The 24105-nt window shown below is 46.6% G+C and overlaps 1 protein-coding gene across 2 annotated transcripts in view; it reads right to left on the minus strand.

Annotated features, from left to right (window-relative positions):
- Window positions 1–24105, minus strand: part of map1a (microtubule associated protein 1A) — a 45676-nt gene that overhangs the window by 4608 nt on the left and 16963 nt on the right. For both annotated transcript variants that reach the window (XM_023951844.1, XM_023951845.1), the window contains 4 exons: window positions 12673–12755; window positions 11372–11512; window positions 2994–9810; window positions 2684–2910 (listed from right to left, as the gene is read on the minus strand). In XM_023951844.1, the coding sequence (XP_023807612.1) occupies window positions 2684–2910; window positions 2994–9810; window positions 11372–11512; window positions 12673–12755 (7268 nt within the window). The remainder of the gene's footprint in view (window positions 1–2683; window positions 2911–2993; window positions 9811–11371; window positions 11513–12672; window positions 12756–24105) is intronic.

The raw sequence follows: 24105 nt of genomic DNA on the forward strand, positions 1-24105 counted from the left end.
ATCGCGGTACCGTCATTCTTATCAAAATGTCTTAAATAAAATAAAATAAACGCAAAGAAAAAGTATTTTACGATCTTTTATATTCCTAACTCCTCAGTGTTTTATCAGGGCCTGTTTGGATGAACAAAGAGCTGATTTCCTGGAGATGGGAAACGTTTTTAGATCAGTCAATGAATGGGTCATTTCCCATGGCACACTTGACCATCTCCCACGGCACACTGGTTGAAAAACACTGATCTAGACCCACTAGACCAGAGGTCGGCAACCCATGGCTCCGGAGCCACATGTGGCTCTTTCATCCATCTGTTGTGGCTCCCTGTGACATGGTAAAATAATGAGTATTTTATAATAATTAAATTTTATTTTAGTTTGTTCATTTTTCATAGCATTTCAAAGGCGCTGCTGGCTCCGCACGAAGCGCGAGCCACGTAAAAAACAGCTTCGTAATGAGCTCGTATTTATCGGGCGAGACCTGCAGAGCTGATAGGAGGGAGAGGCACGCGGGGCGGCTTCAATAAACACTCCCATCTTCTGCCGGGAACTTGACGTGCCGCGGGGCAGAGGCCAACTCACTGATGACAGAGAGTTCGCGCCAGCGTTGCCAGATAGTCACAGTTTTCCAGCCGAAAAGTCATCTGAAAACCGCCAGACCCAGCCAAAAACTGCCCAACACAGCTTTTGTTAATGTTCTTTTTCGTACTGGACTGATAAAATAAAATATTTTTCTAAATAAAAGATAGTTCAGACTAATAATAAAATGTTTACACTATTGAATATTTCTTCAGCAGGCCGCCTTCTTGCATTCATTTGCTTAACCCGCTCTATCCCCGCTATAACCTGCATCCGGCTCTTTCACCCTTGTGCGGCGCTGGAGCGCCCCGACTACCGTATTTTGTGCTCTCTGTGTAGGACACACTGAGGAGCGCGGGGGAAACAAATCTCAGCTGCAGAGGATGTGAACAGGTGAACAGGTAGAGAGGAAAAGCAGGTAGAGAGGCGGAGGAGGGGCTTTGGCTTCAAACTCTGTCAGAGATGCAAACATGGCGTTAGATTGAGACGCGGCTTTCCCTGCAGGAGTTGAAGCAGAGACTTTCTCTGGGATGATTTTATGAACTCAAACATGGAAACATGATTACCAAGTAGAACTCTTCAAAATAATAAACCTGATCTCTCCACATTCTCAGTGTCTTCCATGCATTGATAAACACATCGCTCCATGCAGCGTTCAGACCAGAACCAGTAGCTCCGCCCACACGCGGCCGCGGTATCATCCTTTAAAGAACATAATGTGCATTTGCAGCGACGTATGCTTCAGACGATGTCCGATTGGCCAATCTACATGTCAATCAAGTCCCGTACTTCTCAGTGAGGACTTTGATGGATTTTAAAGAAGTACCGGTACTTCTTTTTTTTTTTTCTGGCCCGCGATCAACACTCACGTCATTGAAGATCGACCGGGCGATCGCGATCGACGTAATGAGCACCTTTGAATAACATATACATGCATAATATATATAATGATGTCAAAACGGGTTGTGGCTCCGGGTGCTTTCTTTTTTATTAGGGGCGGTCCCAAATGGCTCTTTGAGTAAAAAAGGTTGCCGACCCCTGCACTAGACAGTGCTCTGAACCTTTTTTCTTCAATGATTTGTGATCTTCACTGGTGTCCATGGATTACATGAAATCTTTCCACCTTTGTCATGGTAGGGAGAACACGTCAATGGAAGGGTGGGGTCATCTAAGATAGCACAAGGGTTAATAAGGAGGCACCTGATGAAAAATGGGCTGCATGGTGGAGTTGTCAGCTTAAAATACGGCAAACAGCACAGAAACACGCCTCCAAACTTCTGGACCAAAGTCCTTTGGAGAGATGAGACCACGACTGAACTTTTTGGCCAAGACAGCATTTGGAGAGAAGTCAGCACGGCCTCTGATGAAAAGGACACTATTCCTACTGGGAAACACGGAGGCGGCTCGCTGATGGTTTTGGGATGTGTGAGCTACAAAGTCCCAGGAAATTTGGTCAGAATTGAAGGCCAGATTGATGCAGCACATTATCAGAAGAAACTGGATGAAAGTGTACAGTCTTTAGCTCGAAGGCTGCGCATGGGACACACCTGAACATTTCAACATGACTAAGATCCAAAACACAAGGCCAAGTCCAGCTGTCATTGGTTCCAACAGAACAAGGTGACGGTTCTGGAGTGGCCGTCTCAGTCTCCTGACCTCATTATTATTAGAGGAACTTGAGGTTTTCCAGGCGGCTTTACCATTAGAGAAAAGAAAGAACCTCATCCGTCACGTCAAGCTGTTATTGGTGCAAAAGGAGGCAATACAAGAACTTCATTAACAACTTGGTAAACTTTGAACAAGGTCATTTGATTCAAAAAGGGGTAAACAGCTTATTTTTGACAATAAATGGCTTCATCCAACCGCTGACTATGAGTGGAAAACAAGTTTTTTTTTGTTATCATTCATATTCTATGAAAAAAGACCAAGAAATGATCAATTGCTTTTAGGAATGTAAACGTATGAGCACAACTGGTACTTTGGTACTTTGGAATTGGTACTTAGAAGGAAATTGAATTGAATTCACTTTTTATTTCTTTAGTTTAACATGAATAAAGACACATGTCACCAAATTGAAGCATCAGAGAAAAGTCAACAGTTCTTTTGAAAATACCTGAAGGTTTGATCCCCACTGAGCTTTTCCGTCCAACAGGGCATCCAGGACCCCCCGGCTCGGTTCCCCACCAGCTGCGTCGTTCCCGCTCACTACATAATATGCGGAACGAACTCGTTTGAAAAACTCCTGGTCTACATTTTTGCCGCTGCAGTGGTTGGGAATGTAGGCCAGGTCCACAAAAATGGGAAAAGCTGGAGCAGCCACAGAGCCAGGCTTTTGGGAACCTGGCAGAGGAAAGTCAAAGGAATGAGGAGAACCTTTGAAAAGTCATGAATCCATGCTGTGTCTAGACAGTGTGCCTTTTTACCTGGACTTGTCTTGACACCATTTGTCAGGCCTTTTCCAGGGTTGTAGCTCGATCTGGAGTGGTCGTCGTCTTTGGAACCTTGTCCGTCCGACAGACGAGACATCCGTGAGCTCTTGTCTGAATCTTTCTTCTTTGTTTGAGCCCCACAGGGGGAAAGCATCTGCTTCACAGGCATGGGGGACCTCTTGCGCTTAGCTGGAGATGAAGATTTGGTTCTCCCTGAGGCCTTTTTTAAGCTCCTAGGTTTTGGCTCTTTCTTGGCGGAGCCATTATCCAGCGAACAAGGATCCACCATGCATACATCTGGGTAGGGTCGGTGAGGATGGGGGTCCCTGACTGGAGCAGGGGGAGGGTCGAGGCTCCTCCTGGAACCAGATGGATGGTTGCCATGACCTGAGGCAGATTTATTAATCGGCATAAAGTCTTCATCTGAGTCAAGGTTGCCATCCCCAGTAACAGAGGTGGATTCTTCGGCACCTCGAGGCCCCTCAGAGTCTGACTGAGAAGCAAGAGACTCACTAATGGAGGTGGGGGGGGTGTCTTCTGCGGCTGGTCCTGATCCTGTCAACATCTCACCAGTGGGCTGCAGAGAGCTGCTGTCCTTGCTGTGGGACTGGTGATGGTACGGCTGCTTGTGGGCCCTTCTCTTGACAGACAGGTCGTGCTCGTCCCCCTCCTGGGACTGATCGCTCCAGTGACCTGCCTCCCTATCGTCCTCGTCACTTGAGAAATGCTGCCTACAGGGGTTGATGAAGGACGGTGAGAGGTCCTCCTTGCGCTGCCTGTACTCAGAAGACGAGTATCCGGGAGAGGAGCGGCTGGTGAAGGAGGAAATGGCGCCTGTGGGGGCATCCTGGTCACTGTCATCCTCGTCATCCAGCTCGTCCCGACTGCATTCCTGAGCGTGAAACGGTGAGTGAAACAGCTGCTCTTTAGAGGACAAGGACAGGGGGCGGGCGGGATACTCTGGCTCCATCTCACACTCCTCTTCAAACTCCTCCTCATGGCGACAATGGGGAGGGGATTCTCCAGGTACCATGCCCATCTGGGACTTTGCCATTTCCCACTCATACATACTCCTGGTAAAACCTGCTGCTTCCTGTCTGGGTTCCACCCTGGTCAGGCCAGAAACCGGACCACATGCTGCTGCCCCAGCAAGCACAGAGGAACCTCCACTGGCCTCCGCAGGTCTGTTTGCTCCGTCCTGCACACCGGACCTGGGAGGGGATGCCATGTAAGAAGCCAGAACATCTGGAACGGCCCCGACCTTTCCACTGACAGCTGGAGCGACAGGTTTGTTTAGGAATGAGATGCTGCCCGTCGGGCCGCTGGAAGGAGACCTACGAGCCATGTCATGCATGTACACCTCCTCATCCTCGTCTTCACTGCTGTCAGTCTCCTCAAAGTAGTGCTTGCCTTCGATGTCTGGCCGAGGGGAGGAGGTGACCCCAAACAGAGCTGCGCTGGCAGCCTCCTTGTCTACTGAAAAGTCTGACAGTTGAGAAAACGGATCTGCTCTCAACCCAAAGTCCGCTGCCTTGGTCCCTTCAGGCCATTCAGGCCTATAGAAGCAGCCAGACTGAGGGCCTTTGCCTGGAGCTGCATGAACCCTCATTGACTCCTCACATGTGCCACGAGGTGAGAAAGCGGCTGACGGGGAAGAGGACACAGCTGTGGTTGCTGGTGGGTTCAGTTTCTCAGAAACTTCTAGATAGTCGTGTTTGGCTGCAGCTGAACTGGGGACAGGAGGATCAGCACCAAGCATGTTCTCTTCTTTAAAGGATGAGTACTCGAATGGAGGCTCCACAGAGGCAGGCGTCTCCAGTTCCTCCCCAAACTGACGGCTTGTGGAAAGGGAACCTGAAGTGGAGGAGGAGTAGCTGTAAGCTGAGGAAGAGGAGTACCCCAAGGCTGTTGTGGTGGAGTACTGAAAGTTAGTATCCAGTGAGCTTTTACTCGGTACATCTGGAGTTTTCTGCTTTTCATAACTAAGGTCACTTCTGTCTTTCTGGCTATAACTCTCATCTCTTGATTTCAAATGAAAAGCTTCTTTTTCTTCGTCTCTGTTCTGACGTGATGAAAACAGCTCTTTCTCCTCAAACCCAGCGGGGTAACCGGAGTAGCCAGTTGCGCCCGTGGAGCCTAAGTCTGCAGGATCTGCACTGGCAGGTGAGCAATCCGTGTTGGCATCATCAGTGAACTTGTTCAAATAGCTGGGGCTGCTCTCCTGTGTACCGGTCTCACCCTGGCAGGTAAACCCGCCCCCCACCGTTGAAACCATGGACTCTGGCTTCTCTGAGGCGCTGAGCGGGCTCTTTGTGTCCCGCTGACATTTCTGTTTGCCATCTTTTTCCACATCAGAGTCAATGCTACTTTCATTGTCCTCATCCTCCTCCTCATCTTCGTCCTCATCATCATCAAGGACTTTATCATCATCGTAATCTTCCTCATCCCTTGCAGTGAATTTACTCATGTCGATCTCCAAGCAAGCGCCTTTCTCGCCGCCCAGGAAAGCTTCTTTTTCTGGGAGGGAGGAGAACGATGGGGGGGACATAGGTGCATCCTTCTTCTCCGAGGTCCTGTCCATGACTGTGGTGGGGAAGGGGTGCTCGGGACTCTTTGACAGCGCGTCAGTCCCTGCGGCGGCGTCGCTGACGGCCTTGTCTTCAGACTCCTGTCTGTAGTAGTCAGAGTCCACGGAGCTGGTCTTGCTGTCATACACGTCGGCGTAGGTGAAGGTTTTTCCGTACACATAGGGCGTGTCCTGCCTCATATACACGACTTTTTCTTTTCTGTCCTTCTCTGAAAAATCAGTAAGACTGAAATGAACGCTCTTCTCGCCTTCTTTCAAATGAACCTCTCCTTTCTCGTTGAGTTCATTCTTTTGGTCTGCCTTGTCCTGATTAGTGGACGAGGGTATAGGTCTGTCCCCACTCGGAGAGGCGTCATCTGGTTCATCATCATCATCATCAGAACACCTAACCCGAGACTGTAATTCTTCCGCTTTGCTAAAGGACACTTGTGTGCCGTCAGTAATCGTGACGCTTCTCTCGGTTTCATCAGGTTTTTCTTCAAATGTAAAGTCGTCGTCTAAGAAGCATCCCTCCTTTGCTTCCATGAGCTTTGCCTTTACAGCTGGTTGCAAATCAGTTTTGGCTAAATTCTCCTCCTCACTGGTTTCATCAGACTCCTCAGACACCTCCGGCGTGGCCTTGTCACCTGGTAGGTCGATGAAGGAGGCGTGATCTAAGATGGTAACGGATTTTTCCTGTTTGGGGATGTCAGCTTGTGCCGTCTTTTCTTGGTCTGGCAGCTCAAAAGCCTTCTCTGCAAACGAAGGTACAGACTGTGGGAGTAAGGCCGTTTTCTTGGTGCCATCATCAGGACTTGAGGCTGTTTCCTCCTTTTTCTGCATGAAATGAGGCTGCTCTCCACTGGAAGCTGGTGCAGAAGGTAAGTCGGGGCTCGTTTCAGCAGGTTTGGATCTGTCTGTACTGAACAGAACTTCCTCGGTGAGGTCACCTGGCAGGCAGGAATCCTCAGCGATAGGAACAGATGTCTCTGCTTTGTGGACGTCAGCTGTCACGTTGGTCTCCAGGCGATCTTTGTCTGTTGTCTTTAGAGCTTTTCCTTCGATTGGTGAGGCGCTGCTGCTGGTGCGTACAGACTGTGAGGGGGGGGTCAATCTGACTGTGCTGTCCTCAGGACTTAAGCATCTTTCCTCCCCCTCCTGACTGAAGTAGTCCAGCTCAGTGGGGAACGATGGAGGCGGCATGATGTGGTTTACTTCAACTGTCCCGAGTCCTTCTGTGCTGGTGGCACTCTGCTGTTCTTTTGCAGTGTGGCGGCCAACGAGGGGAGGAGCCTTCTGGTGCTCCTGGAGCATCATGGAAGCTGCGTGCTCGTATCCCTCTTGAAGCTTTGCCAAAGGGATGTCAACATTGGGGGTTTGGTCCTCGTCCTCATCTTCCTCCTCGTCTTCTTCTTCTTCTTCGTGAACTGACCTTATTTTTGTGTCCCCTTCTATTTCTAGAATGTTGGGCTGATATTCATCAGAGGAAGGAGACTTAAAGCACTTGTCGTCTTCTAGCGAGGAGGTGGGGGAGATGGTTCCTGCTGAGTGGAGGTAGTCTTTACCCTGAGCGGCTTCCACGCGCAGAGGGGCGTTGCTGATGGCGTCTAGCAGCAGAGAGCTCCTCCCCATGTCCTCCGTCTGAGGTGCTGTCACCGAGGCAACAGACTGGTCTTCAGTGGTGAAAGAGGACAGTTTGTCATATTCTGTGATGGATGTGGCAGAAGAGATGTGCTCCTCTTCAGCGAGGGGAGCAGCAATGATGGCAGGGAAAGGTGCGAGCTCAGGCTCATGACTTCCAACAAAGACTTTGGGTTTCACATCTGCAGCATCTGGACCTGCAGAGCTCTTCATCTCTCTGATGCCATGCATGGTCTCAAAGGTGCCAGGAACATCGGGAACAGAGACTTCACAGGTGCCCACGTCGTAGCGCAGCTGTGGGATCCTGTCCTCGGCGTCCTCGTGGATCTCCTCGTCTGAGATGGTCTGTTCGGTCTCAGAGTAGGCGGGCATGGTCTCATCCTGGATGAAAGAGAACTGCTCGGAGGCCGAGGCTGTTGCTGCTTTCGTGTCGCCTTCCTTCATGGGTTTTTCCCTTTTCACCTCCTCTGCTTGACACTTCTGGACCTCCTCATTTTCTGTTCCCTCTACTTCTGCCTTTTCAATGACATCACCCTCCTCCTCCTCCGAGCTCTCGCTCTTCTTTGAGCGGTCTCTCCCCTTCACAGAGTCTTTGTCATGTTTTTCCATCCTCTCCTCCTCATGTTTCTTGTCAAAGTCAGCGTGTCCATCCGTCCACTCAGCTGAGGCAGCCGGCTCTGCTGTGCTTTTGTTGTCTCCCTCCTGTTTTACAGGGGGCTCGGATTTGGAAGGTTTCACCTCCGAGGTCGGGAAGGCGGGCCTCTCTGAGGGTGAAACTGACCTACAAACATTGGTTCCTGAGAGCCCCAGCAGGCCACCAGACATCCCATCATTCTGGACAGGCTCGGCCTCTGGTTTCAGAGTCTTCTCTAGCTTTATAGCCTCAAAGTCTGCAGTGAGGTCCTCCGGGGAGGAGGTGATGGAGCGATCAGCCAGAGCAGCTTCCTCAGCAGGCTTCTTTGGAGTCGGCTTCTTCTCATTGGCTTCCTCTTTAGCAGCCTTACTCCGGATGGCCTTGGGCTTAGCCTGAGCTTTTGCCTTGTGCAGCGTTTTTCTCACCTCTGCTGTGAGTGGCTTTAGGTCAGGTTTGGTCATTTTTCTCAGCTCAGGTTTACTCAGATCCTTCTTTTTGTTCTCCTTGGCTTTAGTCTCTTTTTTCTCATCCTTTTTACTCTTCTCGTCTTTCTTCACTTTTTCTTTCTTTGTTTCTTTTTTCTCTTTGTCTTTCTTTTCGTCCATCTTAGATGTTTTCTCTAGCTTTGACGTTTTATCCTTGGATGTTTTCTTCTTGCCTGCTCCCGGCGCCACCTCGCTGTTTTTCTGCTGTTTAGTGGCCTTCAAGCTTTCACTTCTGGGTTTTTTCTCGTCTTTCTTTTCTTTCTCCTTCGTGGCGTCAGCCTTTGGCTCCTCTTCGTGGCTGCCGCTCTCTTTCTTGCCTGGTTTGGCGTGGGGTTTGGGGGATGACTTAAGACTCTCCTTGCTGTCCGCTCTGGATCGGATTTTTGTTTGCTTGATGATGGGAGGCGGAGCCCCGGATGTCATGTCTCTTTGAGTGGCCACTGGGTGCCGGAGGAAGTCCAGGTGCTTCAGTTTCTCCAGACCCTCAAAGATTTTATTTTGCGGAGCGTTTCCTGGAAACAGCACCCGGACAATCTTTTCTGTTGGGCGGTGCGGAATCCAAACTATCAGCGCAGTAACGGAGGTCAAGTAGGGGACAGAAATCTCCCCTTCCTTCCCATTGGGCATCAGAATCCCCGTCTTGGCTTTGCTGTTGCCGGCCCATTTCTGCATTAGGAACTGCATCTCTTTGCTGTCTTTCACAGGGTTCAGGACATACATGTCTAACTTCCCCACACCAAGTTTGTGGAATAAGGTGATGGGTTCAATGGTGTTGCTGGCAGCCCTGTGGAGAGGCTCTGGAGTAATGCCAAGCTTGTTGAGATACTGCAGTGTTAGAGATGCTTCCTCGATGCTCCTCTTCACCTTCAGCGTAGACTCAGGCATCCTGAGCTTCTCTGGAACGTTAAAGAAGACAATCCCGAGCTCTGGAGAGATGAGGTTTTTCATCCACTCACTGCTGCTGCAGGAACCGGACCCTCGGTTCTTTTCCTCTTCCCGCTCTGCAACTTTCCTTTGGAACAATCCATTGATCCCAGGAAGGTTATCTGCACCGATATGTGTGAGGAGGACAGAGTCGATCCTGTCCAGGTGTCGAACCAGCTTCCAGAAGCAGGACTTCCTCTCTGACCCTCCGTCCACCAGGATGTTAAATCCGTTAACGGCAAACAGGGCAGAGTCGCCCCTGCCTCCGGGGAAGATGTAGCAGCAGGGCTTGGACAGCTTCAGAAACCCCCCAGAAGTGGGCGGCTCCAGGAGCTCAAAGGGGGACGGCACGTCCACCGTTTCTGAGATGTACTCAGTGAACTCTGTGACTCCGTCCATGTCGGGGAGATGTGGTTCTGGGTTCAGACTGTATTCCAGAAGACCCCTCAGCGGCAGCTGCTCCTGGCTTTGGCCCAGGGAGCTCCAGCCCCCGTCTCCCTGACAAGAAACTGTGAGCTTTGCGGTTGGCTTGGCAGAGTTCCTGGACAGGACTTCGATCACCTGCAGCACAGGATCAGACAAATGCACGTGTGAGCTTGTGTGACCACCTCTAAAGCTGCATTCACACTGAATGCAGTTCCCACATCGGGGTGTCCATGTTCAATATTGAAGGGCCTATATCATGCAAAATCCTTTTTTGAGCTTTTAAGTGAATAATAACATTAATTCCTCACAAAAACAGCCTTAAAGTGGTATTTTGATCATTTCACTCATTTCTGAGTATTCCTCTAAATCAGAGGTCGCCAACCTTTCTAACGTTACACAAAGTTTTCACGGACCGGTCTTTGAGATGTGGGGAACAATTATTGGAGCAATGTCACAATTAAGGAGGAGCAGGGACCTGACATGTCAACCTCTGTGCTTTTATTTTGACACGCATGCCATTGTACATCACACAGGTGTCATCATCCTCTCCCCCTACCACACTCATGGTGCAAAAAACAAGTGCTGTCTATTAAATGTAGCTTTCTTTTTTTGAAGGCTCCTTTTCTGTCTCCTGGCTGGGCCTTTTCCACTTGGCAAAGAAACTTTCCAAAGACCTTTGTTTTTTACTCATTTTGCTAGCTCCTGGCTTTTATTTTAGCGGTATCCAATCATGTGACCGAGACGAGCGCCTTGGCCTGCGTCAAAGGGTAACATAGATGGATGGAACAGAGAATCGGCCAATTTTTCAAAATAAAACATCTTTCAGATGTTGTTTGTTTTCATGGGCGAAACGGAGACCCGCTGCCGAGGCCAACTCTTACGTCAGGAAATGGGCGGCACCCACAAGGAGCGAAAGGCGGAGCCTCAGAGATCGAATCGTCTTACTGACTTGAAAAATGAGCTGTGAAAATAAGCTTTATGTCATTAAAAAATCTGTTCTTTAGTGTGTCAAAAGTTAGATAGTATCATATTTATGGATATAATTTAGTCTCAAAGGCTAAAGGGAAGCATGATATAGGCCCTTTAAGTCAATGTACAGACGCAATCAGAGGTCCTGCGGTGCGATTTGAGCGGGGGGTGAACGCCTCTTCTTTGTCAGACATTTGAACTCTGGCAAAAAAGAGCCGTCACGTCAACCAATCAGGAATTCAGCTTCGGCGTTTTTGATCGCCCTCCTGAATTTTATAATAATTATCGTATTTGCTTATTTGTATGGAGACAATCAAAAAATCCACTCATTTTTATGTTATTCTTATTTTTCCCTCCGTGGACAGCAAGTCATCAAACTGGGTCTCAGAGACAGAAGTAGCGCTGAAAGTGTCCGTCATTCAGATTCAGCGCCTGCAGTAGACGGTGAAGCTCGCCGTAGTGAGAATTCTTCACAATAAACGAACCTGATCTCTAAACATCTGTGTCTTCCATGCATTGGCTGTAAATGATGTACAGTCAATGCTTTCATGGACAGAGTAGTGAAGCTAAAAACACACGGAGAAGACATTCTTGGACCAGCGTCGAGTGACCAATTGGAGTCAAAAGAGACCCAGCGGACGCGACTTTGATGCAGGAATCGCGTTTAGTGTGACATCAGCGTGACATCAACCCATTTATTTGAACAAAAGAAAACAAGCAGGCTTACTTGAGGATCGGAGATGATCTCAGAGAAGTGTTCCCACGTAAAAGCGCCGCCCTGCAGCAGCACGTCTCCTCCCTGCTCGGAGCTCTGGCCGCTCAGGATCAGCAGCTTAAACGCCGCGCGGTCAGTGATCAGAGAGCGGGCCTGTGCACAGGAGGGACATGCAGAAGCTGGAGGTTCACTGCGTTCAGACACAGATGATCATCACTGCTGTGTGAGCGCTCAGACATCGTCAAAGCATCAGCCCCACATTTCAACAGAGCAATCTAAAAACAATCAAAGCAGCTTTTAAAGGTTATTTCCGTTTCTGCGGATCATCATCTGTAAAAATAAACCCATTGAAGAAGCTTCTTCTATTTTTAACCTCCAGTTATGCCACAAGTACAGACTTTTCAGACACTCATCAAAAGAGCAGCGGATTGTCCTTCCAGCCTGATGTGTGAGGCCTGACAGAGCTTGTGATGCCAGGTCCTGAGATGATGAGATCCTGCAGGATCACATGGTTCAGCTGCTCCTTCAGGGATCTGAGGTGAGAGTACAGCTGAAGATCTGTCCCCAGACCGAACCAGCTCTTTGAAAAGACAATACCCAGACATCCATTACATTTGTGTCTTTATATCCGAGTCATGCTGCTTTTCTCGTCCAGAACCCACCAGACTCGGTTTAGATTTGAAAGATTGTGGTGCAGGTGGGAAGTACTAATATGCAATGGTTAAGCCGTAGCCCTTGTGCTAGCTTGTGGGGTCCAGATGACCCCACTCCCAACGATAACGTGCCGCCAAGGCACGTTAGAGGGGTCATCTTGACCCCACAAGCTAGCACAAGGGTACGTCACATGCACCCGTATGGGGGGTTGACGCGCACGGGGGCTGCAGGTTTTTTGGTTCTTGAAGGGGGCGCAGGCGTGTCTCGCAGGGCCCTAGTGACTCATGTGGGCCCCTCAAGGACCGTCACAAAAATGGAACGTACCGTTGCTGTCCACGCGGTAAGTGTGTCTTGAAGTATTTGTTATTATAATGTAATCTACACGTACTTATGACGTACGAGTGATGCTGTCCTATGATGTCCTTAAACCATACTCGTTACTGAGGTGTATGCGCTGGCTCCTTACCGGATGTGCACAAACGCTTTATGCACGGGATGTGCACGTGATACATGGTTGCCAGTAGGACGTCCACATGATCCACACTCTGATTGTCTAACTTGCTCATTTCCAACTGTCAGGATGCACAAGGAGTGTGCAAAGAGCGTGCCCATTCTCTGTCTCTTAGGACTAAGGCCTTCCTTGTTGACCTGCGACTCACCTCGGAGGAAACCGTTTCCTCTGACGGGTTCACCAGCACGACCGTCCGAAGGTCATCGCTCTGGAGCTGCAGGGTCCTTTGGCCTAAGCAAACACAAAAGAGGGTATGTCAGACCTGGACTGAATAAGACTTTTGGTTTAAATTCAGACGGGTGTTAGTAATGCCTTACTCCCTACTGCCCTCTCGGGCTCTACAGGCTGTCTGCTCACAAAAATGCTTCAAACCTGTACAGGGCATACAGGTGATCTGCACAAAATGTTGAGGTCGTAGATTAGGTATTTTCATTTAAATTAGTAACATTATGGTGCAGTAAAAGATCAAACTACAACTAGAAATGTTTATGAAGTTTTTATTATAAGATTCACAACCTTTACTTTTACACCACCAAGGGGGAATATTTTCAATTAAGAAAATAAAAACAAGCCATCAGGTTCAAAGTCTCTGGTTAAACACAAAAAACTGTAGGAACACTTCTCTGAGCAGCCAAAAAAATATTGACCAGCAGCTTTTTATTAATACCATCATACGTTATATGTTGACTGTCAGAAGTCAGAACTCTGTCTCCCCTCTGGTCACCGGTGGGAGCCGTCCCCAGAGTTCTAGCCACACTACATCTCCCAGCAACCCCATCACACACTTCCTGGAAGCCACACACCTGACTCTCACTCATTCATCAACCACAGCATACTTAAGCTCAATGAGAAGTATTGTTAGTGCCACTCTGCCTTCCTTACCGATCGTTACATCTGGACCTGATCTTCTGTCATCTGACCCCGACTCTGTTTGCCTGCTGCCCGCCCTGACCTTGGCCTGGATCCTGACAACTCCTGTCTCTCCTCTGATGCTCTCATGCCGGTTATTGACTTCTGCCTGCCTTTGTGGACGTTTAGCTGAGCTAATAAACCTGCTGCATTTGGATCCAGCCGTCTGCCTGTTCTTGTGACAGAGACGTACTTTATTCCATAGTTTATCACAACAACAAGACAGTAGAAAAGACATGAGTGACGTTATAGTTCCTCCTGGTGTCTTACTTCCTCTTTCTTAGATTATTTTTAATCTTTCTGTTCTGCTACATCTCAGTCTTCCAAATGATCAAATTCACCAAACTGGTGAAAGGAAACTATAGAATCCCTCATGTCTTTTCTACTGTCTCACTGTAGTGATGAACTGTGGAATAAGGTATGAAAACCTGTTTTTTTATTTTTTTTTAAAAGTTAATAATTGGAATACAATCTATTTGAAATAGATGTACAGATACTAATAGAAATATTAGTAATATTGTGTTCCGAGTTTCTGTTGCTGCGGTTACCATTTACGGATTAGGCCAGCGCAATGGTTTAGGACATTTTGGCTACGTGACTGGTGTTGGTATAATATGTGTTCGGCCTGCCAGATCGGTACGGGGGCTTGCGACTATTGATGACATTGTGACATTTGACTGTTTGTACGGTCGTTAACACGCTAATACAGGTCTTCTGAGAAACATGGATGACTTGTACAAGGATCTCGACACTTAAAGTAGTTTTTCTAAAGGGTGTTGCTGTAGTGTGACGTCATCATCATTAGTCGCAGGCCCCCACACCGATCTGGCAGGCCGATCACATATTACACCTCTACAACGGAGCATCTTTTATAGGTGTGCATTGGTATATCCCTTTTTAATCCACACCCTGCAGCCAATCACAATAGAAAATTCACCTGGACCATGGTGTAACAGACGTTATTGGACTTCTTTGAAGCAAATCATCCAACGCAGTTAGGCTGCCTTGTCATTTCAATTCAGATATGTAGGGTTAATACTTCGTAGTGATTACAAATGTAATCACTGGGTTTAACGGACACCTAAACAGGCATTATCTCTAACATAATAGATAATAGTTATAGATTAAAAATTAGATAAATGTGATTTCAAAAACACAAATTTGTTTGTAATTAATTAATCATGATTATTGCAATAATTTGACATCCCCAGTCTTGGGGTCTCCAACGACCGGTCCGTGGATCAATTGGTACCGGGCCACAGAACAAATAATTAATTATGCCTGGTTCTTCATTTTTCTTTTAAGTTTCGACGATCTTTTATTTTAAAAGATCTTTTATTTAGAAAAATAACTGGATTCTGGGCGGAGGCCCCGGGGAAGACCCAGGACACACTAGAGAGACTACGTCTCCCAGCTCCTCTGGGGGGTTGCCCCTCCGACCCACTCCCAGATGAGTGGAACAGGATGGATGGATGGATTCTCTCAGCTACACCTTCGATCACTTGAGCTGTAAATTTTGGTCAGGAAGAATTACTACATTTGAACAATCTTTTATTCTGAAAAAACGTAGTTTTGAAAATCGACAGGAATCTGTTGGCTACATTTCAGTCACTTGGCAGCGTGATGCATGAGAAAGGTTGTATGTGGAACGTTTCCTTGCAAATGGATAAGTGATGAGTGCAAGGACAGCAGAACAGATGGAAGAAGGGGCCACGACTTCCAGACAAAAAAGAACAACAGTAAGCCATATATTGCAACAGGTGATTTCCCACACTGAGCCTGTTTACATAGTACTCACAATATCCATTGACAGAATATGTTACTAGAGATTGATGTTCCACTGTTGTTATTATCATTATTGTTAAAAAAAAATCTTGATTATCAGAGGTTTTCTTTCTTTTTAAAATCGCACCAAAATTAAGCGTCCCCGGCAACCCCCACCCGCGGTCCACAGGGGAACACTGCTCTATGATACACTTACGGTAATGGTACGTTCCATTTTCATGGCATCCCTTGAGGTGGCCATTAGAGCCTTCGGGGAACCGCGTGACGCACCTGCACTCCTCTCAAGACACAGCCACTCTCCTCTAAGACCCTCCATGGGCCCAAACAACCCAAAAACCTGAGGCAGCCGTATGGGTCCACCCCCCCCTCCCGTACGGGGGCATGTGACCAATGCATTAAAGTTACCCACCATGCAAAACTCTCAATTCTCTAGTCTCTCTGCACCTTGACCTGTCTGTTACCATGGAAACAAACCCTAAGGGTGAAGTGTGAAGAAAGAAATCTGGTTTTCTTATTCCCAACTGTTCACAGCAGACCCCCCCCCCCCCACACACACACACACACACACACACAGACACACAACCTATTTCCCATCATTGTTTTACAGCCACTGTTTCTTCCTGAATAGAGGGGAGGGTTCCAAAGGCCAAGTCTTCCTGTAATGTGTTCATCACAGATTGTAACCCTTGTGCTATCCTAGGCACTTTAACATTGGGAGTTGGGTCATCTAGACCCACTAGACAGTGCTCTGAACCTTTTTTCTTCAATGATTTGTGATCTTCACTGGTGTCCATGGATTACATGAAATCTTTCCACCTTTATCCACCTTTGTCATGGTAGGGAGAACACCTCAATGGAAGGGGGGTGTGGTGGTTCAACCTCAAACCACCACATAGGTGTTAGTATTTCTTTATTTTTCTTTAAATTAAAATTCATTTTACTTTGTTTAGTTAAAATGAATTGACAATGGATGCACACATTTGATTAATTTGTTTTAAGTGAGAAAAAGTATTTTATTGCCTTTTGTTTGTTTTCTGAGTTTCCATCCCAGGTGAGCCATCCATAGTAATTAGCAGAGGAGATTGGGAAATTCCACTGGGGAACTGCAGGGGTTGCCAACTCTCCTCATGGACTTTATTTTTGCTTATTTAAAGGAAATGATTTAGTCCACTTTTTGTAGAAGACTACTTTTGCATTCTGTGAAGTTTGTTCGGTTTCTGTTTCCCTGTTTTGTAATCAGATTAATTAGTTTGTGTCCAGTATGGTTTGTCCCTGTCTATAAAGCTTCCCCAGTGTGTCGGCGTGGTGGCTGAGTCTGGTCAGGCATGTTCAGTTTAGTCCCACTTGGTTTGTTTCATTTAATTATTTTTTTCAGTTGGGCCCAAATTACTTTAGTTTTGAAACTATTCTGTTTTTGTACCTTTTTATCTTCCTTTACAAAGAAAAAACTCTACAAAAAAAGTAACCCATATTAAAAAGTCTTGCAAGAAACCCCTATTCTGTCCATTGACAGATTGTGAACCTTCACAGGTGGGGTCATCTAAGATAGCACAAGGGTTAAAAATCACCTTGTGTCACTTCTCAACATCTCAACACTTTTACGATTAAACTAACTTCATCGTTGGTGAGAGAGAAGCTTCTCCTGAGGGAGCTGCGGCGTAAATTAACCCTGAAACCTCACTGGACTACAGGTTGGTGGTTTTACTGCCACAGCAACCCCCCCCCCCCATCACCCCCCCCCCCCCCCCCCCCACCCCCAGGAAGATCCACACTTAAATAACCAGAGCAGCTGATCAGCTCCGTGTCGGTCCTTCAGTTGGAGCGTGAGGATGCATCATCCACTTCTGGTAACCTGCCAGCATTTCCCACTGAACCACTGAGCATATGCCCCCCCCCCTCCCCCCCCCCCCCCCCCCCCCGCAGACTCCTCGTTTTTCCTCCAAACGTGGCCACAGTTCAACCTCACTGCATTTTCACAAACCATCACAACACAAATATGCTAAAACGTCTGAGCAGCTGTTGCTATGGCGACGCCACTCTGGCTGCTGCTGCCAGCAGAATCTCACAGACCCGGTCTGAGCTGAGGGAGACGCATTGCAGCATTTCTATGGGAGGGAGGGGGGCGCGTGGAGAGCATGAATGCAGCCTGTAATGCAACACTATATACAGAATCAGCAGCTGAGGAGCTTCCATGCTCAGCATCTTCAACCCCCACCCCTCCAAAGGTGGTTCTTAAAGTTCTGGAAGTCCGATAGCAGAAATACAAAATATCTGCAATCAGAACATCAGGATCAGTTCCAGCCAGGGAGGGGGAAGCGCCCATTCAGGACCAAATTGACACATGTAAACATCATCTGTGCTTGATCTCTATCATGAAAATGATTCCTTTATTATTTGAAGAGGATTGGATTCCAGCAGCACCTCTGTGGATAGCATCCCCCCCCCCCCCCCCCCCCCCCCAAGTAGTAACTGAGTCTGATCCATTGACTGTAAAGAACTGGACTGAGTCAATAACTTAATGCTTCCTGTAGACTTTTTAGAGTACATATTGACGTGCGACGATGTCATATTTTATGTGTTTGTAACTTAATTGCAAGGTCATTCAGTTTTGAACAGCGGGGCAAAGATGAGAGAGGTCTGTCATTTTCATCATAGACAGACCTCAACTAGAAAAAAATCCAGAAAATCACATTGTCTATTTTTTATAAGAATTTATTTGCAAATTATTTTCCACTTTTCAAATTATTTTTCACTCAAAGACCTTGATATGCTTCTTATGAAGCCACTCCTTTGTTACCCGGTCAGTGTGTTTGGGGTCGTTGTCCTGCTGAAAGACCCAGCCATGTTTCATCTTCAATGCCTTTGCTGATGGAGGGAGGTTTTACTCAAAATCTGACCATACACGGCCTCATTCATTCTTTCCTCTACATGGATCAGTTTCTCCTGGTCCTTTGCTGAAGAAATGAATAGCCCCAACACATGATGCTTCCACCCCCATGCTTTACAGTAGGTATGGTGTTCTTTGGATGCAGCTCAGCATTCTTTCTCCTCCAAACACGACGAGTACAGTTCTTACCAAAAAACTCTATTTTGGTTTCATCTGGCCGTAGGACATTCTCCCAATCCTCTTCTGGATCATCCAAATGCTCTCTAGCAGACTTTAGACGGGCCTGCACATGTACTGGCTTTAGCAGGGGGACACGCCTGGCCCTGCAGGGTTTGAGTCCCTGGTGGTGTAGTGAGTTACTGATGGTAGCCTTTGTGACTTTGGTCCCGGCTCCCCGTGTGTTTCTGGGATTTTTGCTCACAGTTCTCTTTGATCATTTTGACCCCACGGGGTGAGATCTTGTGGGGACCCCCAGATGGAGGGAGTTTATCAGTTGTCTTGTATGTCTTTCATTTCCTAATAACTACTAGATGATTTCTTCACTGCTAACCTGTTGCAGATTCCATCTTCCCAACCTGGTGCAGGTCAACAATTGTGTTTCTGGTGTCCTCAGACAGCTCTTTGGTCTTTGCCATAGTGGAGTTTGTAGTGTGGCTGTTTGAGGTTGTGGACAGGTGTCTTTTATATAGAGTTCAAACAGAAGACATCAATACAGGTAAAGAGTGGAGGACAGAGGATCCTCTACAGAAGAAGGTACAGGTCTGTGAGAGCCAGAAATCCTGCTTGTTTGTAGATGACCACAAACTTATCTTCCACCATAATTTACAAATAAATACTTCAAAAATCGGACAATGGGATTTTTTTTCTCATTTTGTCTCTCATAGTTGAGCTTTACCTGTGATGATAATAAAAGGCCTCTCTCATCTTTGTTAGTGGGAGAAACTGAACAATTGCCCCACTGTATTCCCACTTCAAACCCTGATAATTGTTGTCAATGAGAAATTGTTCTCAATTGACCTACCTGGATAAATAAAGGTCAACATTGGTGAGAGTGGTTACCATAGAAATGTTGACTCAGACCAATCACTGCTTACTGATGGCGTCCGGTTCCAACATGAAGGTGTCTGTATTGTGAAAAAATGTTAACTGAATTGACTTCATTTAGTTGGAACTGGAAGTTTCTATGGATTACGTCAGACTCACTTGCTCCAGTTATTACAAACTGTCAGGACAGAACACAGGGCTGGACTCAGAGACAGAGTTTAAGAGTTTTTCGTCTCTGAAAGAAGCTATAGCTGTGGCACATGAATCAACCAAACAAACTGGCACAGGACAAAGGGAGACACATGAGGAAGGGAAACACAGGTGGAAACACTCAGGGAAGATTACACAGTCACACCTGTAGGGAACAGACAAGGGCAGGAAGTAACAAGGCCTGAAACGAGAGGAGAGTTCGGGTTTCAAAATAAAACAGGAAGTGCAACACGAGACAACACAGGTGACTGGCATAGACCAAAAGTGCACAACTCAGGACATAAGATAAGACCGACGAGACATGACACAAACAGTCAGTCAGTAGTCATTCATTTTCTATACCGTTTTATCCCTTTCTGGGTCACGGGGCTGCCGGAGCCTATCCCGGCCACTTGTGGGCGAAGGCAGGGGGGACACCCTGAACAAGTTGCCAGTTTGTTGCAGGGTAGAATATCCTCAATCACACACCCATTCACTCCCGCACTCATACCTATGGTCAATTTAGAATTGCCAATTAACCAACGAAGCATGTTTTTGGACGGTGGGAGGAAGCCAGAGATCCTGGAGAGAACCCGCACATGGACGGGGAGAACATGCAAACTCCACACAGAAAGGCCCCCATTGATGTTGATTTTTCATGTCCCCCAGCCGGAACTTGAACCAGGGGCGTTCTTGCTGTGAGGCAAGACCGCCTCATGTAAGAAAGGTCAACACTGTTTCTACTTTCAAAGTCTGGTTTAAAACATTCCTTGTTAGACAGGATTATTGCCAGAGTAGCTAATCAGAGTATATTTCACTAACTATTAACATATTTGAATTAAACTTAATAACAATCAGTTCCTAGTAGGCTGCTCCACATCTGCCTCCATCTTTGACCTGATTCGACCAGACCCGACCTGACCAGACCTGACCCGACCTCATCCGCCCTGACCAGACCTGACCTGACTCTTGCACCACACACACTTCAGAGATGATCAGATCCCATTGCAACCGCACGAATAATTTCAGATCCCACCTGCACTACAATCTATCCACGATTGTACCCAAACACTACTGACAAGACTGCCCTCTACTACCCCTCTTTTTTAAGCCAAGCCCTGACGTGAACCCTAAGCTTAACCCTAACCTGAAGCTGGGGAACGTATGGTGATCTGGGGTTCTGTCCTCTACTTTCACAAACTTCTCCTCTCCTCTATATTTGTTTATCATTTAGTTCTCCATGCCTCTGTTTTGTGCAGTGCGCATCATGTACTGTCCCTCTATCCCACTCCCCTCCGGGGGAATGATTCCAGATTCCGTGCTCCTGTACCTGACCGTGTACCTCCTCTCTGCTCCTGCTCCTTCACTTGGTTGTGGATCCTGCCTCTGGCTCGTCTCGTGCCCCCTGCCGTCCCCCCATACACCTGGATGAAGCTCATCTCCTGGACTAATTAAACATGTAGTTGTAGAGTTAGATAAGCTAATTCTCTCTAAGAGTTCTGGTACATCGCCTGTCCGTCCTGGGGGAGGATCCCTCATTCATGTGACACCCTTCACCCTTGTGCTATCTTAGATGACCCCACCCTGCCATTGACGTGTTCTCCCTACCATGACAAAGGTGAATAAAGGTAGAAGGATTTAATGTAATCCATGGACACCAGTGAAGATCACAAATCATTGAAGAAAAAAGGTTCAGAGCACTGTCTAGTGGGTCTAGATCAGTGTTTTTCAACCAGTGTGCCGCGGCACACTAGTGTGCCGTGGGAGATGGTCAAGTGTGCCGTGGAAAATTGCCCTCATTAACTGATCTAAAAGCATTTCCCATCTCCAGGAAATCAGCTCTTTGTTCATCCAAACAGGTCCTGATAAAACACTGAGTAGTTAGGAATATAAACGATCATAAAATACTTTTTTCTTTGTGTTTATTTGATTCTATTAAAGACATTATGATAAGAATGACGGTAACGCGAAATAGCTGCAGCTATAACTGTGTAAGGAAAAGTCCCGCAGCTTTTACTGTCTCCACAACTCCACCAATCATTCTTGAAGGCTTAATCACATGTCATCAGTCTGACCAATCAGAAGTGGTTAAAGTCTCCACTTCCTTGTTCCAATTTAGCTCATAACTCAGTCAGTTCCGACAAAAACACCAGCTAAAGCTCGTCTTTAGCGGTGTAACTTTCCACAGAATCCGGTATCAGACCGTGGAACAAGTGAACAAAACCATGAAGCTCAGAGACGCGAGTCTTTCTGCCGTTTTCTCGCAGTTTTCAGACTACATCTCCCATGATGCATTGGCTTAAAGGGACAGCGTCTTGAAAACACAACGAACATACAGTTTGTATGTAACTTAACTTTTATTACATCTTTTAGAAAAACATCTGCAACTTCCTGCTTTTTCTGCCACAATTATCACAAAAATGCACGTCAGATTGCCGGGGGGGGGGGGGGGGGGCGCTGTAGATCAAAACAGACTATGAGTTTCTGCTTTTTTTTTTTTCTTTTTGGGATGCTGGTGTGCCGCGGGATTTTTGTCAAGGTTAAAGTGTGCCGTGGCTCAAAAAAGGTTGAAAAACACTGGTCTAGATGACCCAACTCCCAATGTTAAAGTACCTAGGATAGCACAAGGGATAAGGTTTCTCCTTTTTTTCCGGAATCAGTTTTTCTTAAGGAGTTTTTCCTTGACGCAAAGGAGGGTCTAAGGGCAGGGATGTCCAGTTTAGTTTAGTTTAGTTTAGTTTAGTTTAGTTTAGTTTAGTTTAGTTTAGTTTAGTTTAGTTTAGTTTAGTTTAGTTTAGTTTAGTTTAGTTAAGCAATCAGCTATTGAATTCTATGACTTTATGTTCTTTTTCGATTCATGTTTATTATATAATTACCGGTATGAAGCTCATTGAGACGACTATTGTTGTAAATATTGAGCTATATAAATGAAATTGAATTGAGTAACTATTTACCTGAGCTTTGGACAGCTGTAATGGACCTTGTAATTCAATCTTCTGACTGACAGCTCTTCATTCACTAAAAGAGAACTGAGGGGCAACTTCCTTAGCTGTCTTCAGGTTTAGGAAGTTCCCTCAGAAGGAACTACCGTCCCATACTTTATAAACCAAGCTCCTCATTTTCTATCGACTGAATAAAATCTTGGTCAGATGGGTCTGACGGATTGTGGTGCCTGAGGATTCAGGGACCTTCTCCTTTCCTTTACTTCAAACCATCCTGTGCTCCTCCAATCGTCAGTTTTTAAATGTCAATCATACAAATCTTTATGAGCTGCTGTATTCTCTTTCAGCCCTGAAACTCTGCACAGAATTTTGCTACTGCAGTTTAAAAACAAAAACACCCAGATCTGAAAATCAGGGGAATGCAACTTAAAAAAACACAAGCAGATCATTTTATTAAATGACAGGTCTTTGTACAAGCCATTATACCTTCGTCACTGTGCTCGGCAGTTAACTTTAAACAGCTGTAAAGAGCAGCCATGAACTGTAGCACGCTCAGCCATCAACAACAGGCTACACAGATGGTGACCAATGGCCAATGGCCACCTGGAAGCAGAGAGAGTTACAAGAGGAAAACCTTTCACAATCCTGCAGCTCTTGAAGGCAACTGAGATTCTGACTTGCTCCCAGGATTCACCAGGGTGATGGTGTAACCGGATGAAATCTGTCTTTTTCTTTTAATCACAAAAAATATTGGTTGTCCCTATGTGCCCCCCCCCCCCCCCCCCCCTGTATGCAGTGTTGGGTTGGTGGCTCCTCCTTAATGTGTTCTTCTTCGCTGGTTTTCCCTTTATCAGTTTGGCGCTTGCTTTCCCTCTCCCCTTTCTGTTTTATTGTCCAGCGGGAGAGGTGGCTGTCCTGTAACGTTAGCAATATGAATCCTCATTTTATGTCAGCTACACTGTTATTATTTGAAATCTGTTGTGAAAAATATAAAACTTTTATAGATGTTGACGGTTTATTTCAGTGTAAGAGTTAGCTGAGCTCCCTCTACCTCTCACCCTCACGTAGGAGCTGAAACGGGACGCTAACACTGTGGTTTCTATTTTATTATTGGAAAATTGTCAGATCCGCAGTAAATGGAGGTGGTCTCCAAGAATGCTGCTGTGTCCCAACATTTTTTGATTTCTTAAACACAACGCAGAAGTAATCCGGTTACACTGGCAGCCTACTGTTTGTTAAAGAGGCAAACATGCCCCAGTTAATGTTCTTCTGAGCCAAAGCCTCATGGTACACTCCCACAGACTGCAAGACACTGGAGCCTTGAGGGGGGTGCACTGACCCTAAGGCCTCATTTCAGGGAGCCAGTCTGACAAAAACCATTAAGCTTGACTAGTTTCATCAATCTATCAATTCCCATTTATCAATAAATATTTCCTCCCATAAACACTTTTTGCCTCCCTCCATCCATCCATCCATCCATCCATCCATCCACACTTGTTTTTCTGTATCCATTCATCCACAACTTTATAGATCTGTTTTCTTCCATCTACTGATCCATCCATCCAGTTGTCCATGAACTGGATTCCTCTTCTTCTTTACCCTTTGGCTAATTACTTTAGAGGTCACCACAATAAATCATTTTCCTCCATCAAATCATTTCCTTTCCAACCTCCTGACTCACACATCCTCGCTCATATCCTCCTTCATCCATCAACATCCTCTTTGGTCTTCCTCTAGACCAGGGGTCGGGAACCTATGGCTCGCGAGCCATATATGGCTCTTTTGATGGTCACATGTGGCTCGCAGACAAATCTTTAATTATACT

The sequence above is a fragment of the Oryzias latipes genome, chromosome 3, assembly GCF_002234675.1.
Source record: "Oryzias latipes chromosome 3, ASM223467v1".
Lineage (NCBI taxonomy): Eukaryota > Metazoa > Chordata > Actinopteri > Beloniformes > Adrianichthyidae > Oryzias > Oryzias latipes.